Source organism: Anoplophora glabripennis, unplaced genomic scaffold (assembly GCF_000390285.2).
Source record: "Anoplophora glabripennis isolate ALB-LARVAE unplaced genomic scaffold, Agla_2.0 scaffold20, whole genome shotgun sequence".
Classification (NCBI taxonomy): Eukaryota; Metazoa; Arthropoda; class Insecta; order Coleoptera; family Cerambycidae; genus Anoplophora; species Anoplophora glabripennis.
Genome location: NW_019416362.1, coordinates 732,217 through 736,782, shown reverse-complemented (window position 1 = coordinate 736,782; position 4,566 = coordinate 732,217). Strand labels below are relative to the sequence as shown.

The following is a 4,566-nucleotide window of genomic DNA, read 5'->3' as shown; positions in this document are numbered from 1 at the left end:
TCCAAAATATATATATATTTTTTTAATTTGTTTAAATAAAAATTATTTAAATAATTGTAATAATTATAAAAAAATACATTCATATTCAGAGTGTTGAAATATATACGTAAACAATTTTTTTTTATTGAAAAAATGCATTAGCATAGGGTAAAATATACAGTAAATATATTTAATGCATAGGTAAATAATAAACTTTATTTATAACAAAATATGTGCAAATTAGACAGTTGGGACTACGATATCCGAATTCCTTGGCTCGCGAGACATCGGATTAAAAAAAAGATCAAAATTGGTCCATTAGAAGCCGAAATAATGTAATTTTTTTCGTACCTTCGCATTTTGAACCTGATTTATCTATGTTGCCGATAACTTATGGAACATTTTTTCCGGCTGGATCAAAGATTATTGCTAAATTGTTTATAAATTAACGGTAAATGCCGATAAACTTTGACCGCTTATATCTCAAGAACCAATAAACGGAATTTAACTCTTTTTTAAAAAAAGAAACGTCTTTCCGAGTACTTTAAAATTATAATTTTTGAAAAATACTAAATTGCAAATTGATAAATGTAATCTAATTGTTTAAAAATAAAAAAAAGGGTATTAACTTTAAAAATTTACCGTCCTAATCAAATGATTTCAATTTTTCAAAAACAATTTGAAGGGTTGAGCGGTGTTTTCTATGTGAAATTTTTGTAGTATCTAGATGCATTATTTGAAGCTGTTCAACATTTTGAAAATTTATTTTCAAAATTTTTTTCAAAAAATTATTTTGCGAAAACTATCTAACCGATTTTAATGATATTTGGTGTGTTGTTTTATTAAACTCTAAAGTTTTTTTTACCAAAATTAGAATGCCCCGGAGCAACTAAAATATTTAAAAAAATTATCCAAAAAACTTGATTTGATTTGTTATCGTGGTTGATTTTCGTGTTGATTTATGTCCAAAGTGATTATTATTATAAGCGAAAATAGAAAATAATGTTTCTAAGGTTCTCATCATTAATATTTTATTTTATTTTAGAATTAATATCTATTGAGGCGTTTCTTTAATGTAGTGATGATACATTTAGAAAAATTAAAATTAATTTAAACTAATTTGAACTTCAGAGTAGAGTAAAAGTATATAAGATATATTAAAAAAAGAACTAGTGACTTATTTACAACTTAACGATTTGGTTTGGCTTTGACATAGATGGAGTGACTTTTATTTCAGGCTGCCCCAATTTGAATTTTAATTAAAATTTTTAAGACATTTTTCAAAACATTTAAAATTTAAAATATCAACAATAATATTCGTTGATCAACACTGAGAATCCGGAAAAAGCAGCCTCACCAAAAAAACATTAAATCTGAGTACTTAATACATATTAATTAGTCTGGTTGTCATATCTTCGATTTTTATTGTCGTGTCGTTAATAGATTCATGTAGAAACACCATCCAACTTTGGTGTCACCTTCCATTTTATTGTTCCATTAGAAAGGAAGATCAAGGCTGGCTATTTTTCAATAAAAACCATAATCCTGTCAAAATTAATGCGAGGACTACCTATTTACTCGTTTCTCCACATTTTAAAATCCCACATCCCAAGGTCAAGGCCATTTCGCCCAACAGATGTGATATTTCTACGAGTATACTGGTTTACAATCATATTCAAAAAAATCTATTAAAAAATGTGACCGAATAGGGTACTGTTAGCTCCTACAGAGTGATATTTAATTTACTTCTCGGTTTGGTCGCCGTACCTGAATGAAATAGGTTATGTAGTCATGTGGGACAAATACAGGGTGTCCCGTATAAGAACCGGGCAGGTCAATTGTCAAATTTGAAAGATAAAACCTACTACCTACTGACTTTTTGATTATTTTCTAATGAACACTGTTAAAATCTTGTGTCAGTTAATACGGTTTTTCTTAAAAACAATAAAGTTTTTTAAAATTTAACAAATGTAAAAAAAAATTAAAATTAAATTCTGCTGTGAATTAACATTACTATTTTTCAATTCGGCGAATGAAAAAAAAGTTCGGTACAATTTTAGGGGTGAGTCATTCCCAATAAACACTTTGTAGTGCTTCAATTAACTTTCAATCATAGTCATATAAGACCAGTAATAAACCTAAATCATGTACCAAATTTGGTTCTTCTGCGGTAAAGTGTTGCAGATATTATTTTTTTTTCAAAATTTAGGGCCCTACTTTGGGGATGCAGCTTTGTATATAGGTAAGTTTGGTTAAGTTACAATACTTTGGACACCCCTAGATGCACCTGCCCTGTGTCGGTTCTTATACGGGACACCCTGTATATGCAATCGACAATGCAACTGAGTATTGATTTACACAATTGTATCGAAAAAGTGTTTTTTTTTAAATTTATGTACAAATGAAAATGAAAATAAGCAACTAAGGGACGCCATTTTATAGAAAAATTTGAATGGTATTTATTTATATTAAAAGTTATATGGCCAAAAATAACAATATTCAAGTGCAAAATTCGCAAGTATTGTAATTATCATTGTTTTGATTTCATTTTTATAACTTGTGGCATGACATTTATAATAGAAAATATTATCTCAAATAACAATATTATGTATGCAAGATATATACAGAGTATTTTCTTAGGGAATTCCTGTATACATATACAGGGTGAGTCAGTTTTTTGTAGACAAACTTTAACAGGAAATAGAACCCATGTTTTTAAATAGAAAAGTCCCTATAAACATATGTCGTAGAAGGCTTCGTTTCCGAGATACAGGGTGTTGAATATAATTTTTTTTTCTCGAATTTTCATTATAACTTATAAACGAATGCTTATATTTTTTTTATGTCTGGGAGATAATGTCTATTAATTAAGGGGTATAAAACAAACGATAAGAATGTTCAAATACTTGCACAGTGGCGGAGTGGTGGGGGTGCTCAACCCCTTTCTTAAACAGAACTTTCACGCCAATGACTATTTAAAAAAAACTGTTATTTTCATTATCTACATACAGTTTAACAAAAATGCAAAATTCGCAATATTTATTTTGACTACATTGGAAAGAGATAAAGAATAAAAGATTTCGGCTTTTTAGAGTCCTTAACAAACCATATTTAGGTGGGTTTCGTTGAAAGAATTAAATATTTAGGCGATAATTGATAATAAATAAATTACTACCACAAAAAACACTAAAAATCAAAATAACTCGCAAACGGACAGGAATTTTGGAACAGAAGAAGGGACATTATTTTTGTTAAACTGTATGTAGATGATGAAAATAACAGGTTTTTTTTTAAGTAGTCATTGGCGTAGAAATTCTGTTTAAGAAAGGGGTTGAGCACCCCCTCCACTCCGCCACTGTGCAAGTTTTTGAACATTCTTATCGCTTGTTTTATGCCCCTTAATTAATAGGCATTATCCCCCAAATATGAAAAAAATCTAAGCATTCGTTTGTTATAATGAAAATTCGAGAAAAAAAAATATCAACACCCTGTATCTCGGAAAACGAAGCCTTCTACGACATATCTTTATAGGAACTTTTCTTTTTAAAAACATGTGTTCTATCTCCTGTTAAAGTTTGTCTACAAAAAACTGACTCACCCTGTAGTCCAGAGGTACATTTTAAAACCAGAATCAATTTAACTAGTGATATCGTAGGAAAATACTGCTCTGGGTCCCACATGCCCCACCCAGCATTGAATTACACCCACAATATCTAATAAACAGCTAAAATCATTCGTCAGCGGAAGCAAACATACTTTATAGATTATATTTCATCCACATCATAAACCTTGCCCTGTACATATATTTTTAAAATTATCACAGAAGATTTTTTACATTCTACCATACGTTTCACCTCGAAAGAGAAAATAGAACCTTTTGACTTTGCGTGTCTTATCAAATGAAAATGTATAAGCGTTTTGCGAAGTCAAAGTAAAAAAAAATAGTTTTAAAACACTGCATCTCCCCAAAATTTAATATGCAACAATAATTTCATTAATCTGACTGAAATTTGAAACATAACAATTGATTATAATATAAAGCAATCTATAACGTTCCAAGCAAACATAAAAAATATAATTTTAATGATCCGTATTGTATCTTCATGGTTACGTATTTATAATTGTTTTACGAGCAAATTAATTTAAATAATAACAACAAAATGTCTGTTAACTATTTGAAGCGGTTAGAAACATGTGTCCAAAAACTTACCAGGAAAGACTTCATTGTTTCATTCGCAGTTCCCACAAGTGAATGATGATAAGGATAGAAAAAATCCGCTTTATATGAGCCATCTATAATCTGAAGGCCGTTCATGGATGCTTTGGAGCAGGTTTCGAGCTTTTCGACGTTCTGTTCGATGTGCTGACATTTGTTCGGTATTGCACGAAAAATAGGGTCAAAGTCTCGATGTGCTTAGCGGACAGCTTTGGTCACTGGATCAGCATTAGCCTCTAGGACCTAGGACGGTTGTTTTAAACTGGGAAATAATTGAAAACCTTGTAACCCATTTTTTTTGTAAAGACAAGTAAAGACATAGACAAGAGGCTGGTTATAAAAAGTAGTGTATTTGATTATATTTTTAATTA

General features: G+C 29.8%; 1 protein-coding gene across 1 annotated transcript in view; it reads right to left on the bottom strand.

The window, feature by feature from the left end:
- LOC108907433 overlaps nt 1-4,282 on the bottom strand; it is a 16,634-nt gene extending 12,352 nt beyond the window's left edge. The window contains exon 1 of the mRNA XM_018711105.2: nt 4,190-4,282. Within this exon, the coding sequence (XP_018566621.1) occupies nt 4,190-4,204 (15 nt within the window). The 5' untranslated portion in view covers nt 4,205-4,282. The remainder of the gene's footprint in view (nt 1-4,189) is intronic.
- Between the last annotated feature and the right edge of the window lie 284 nt (nt 4,283-4,566).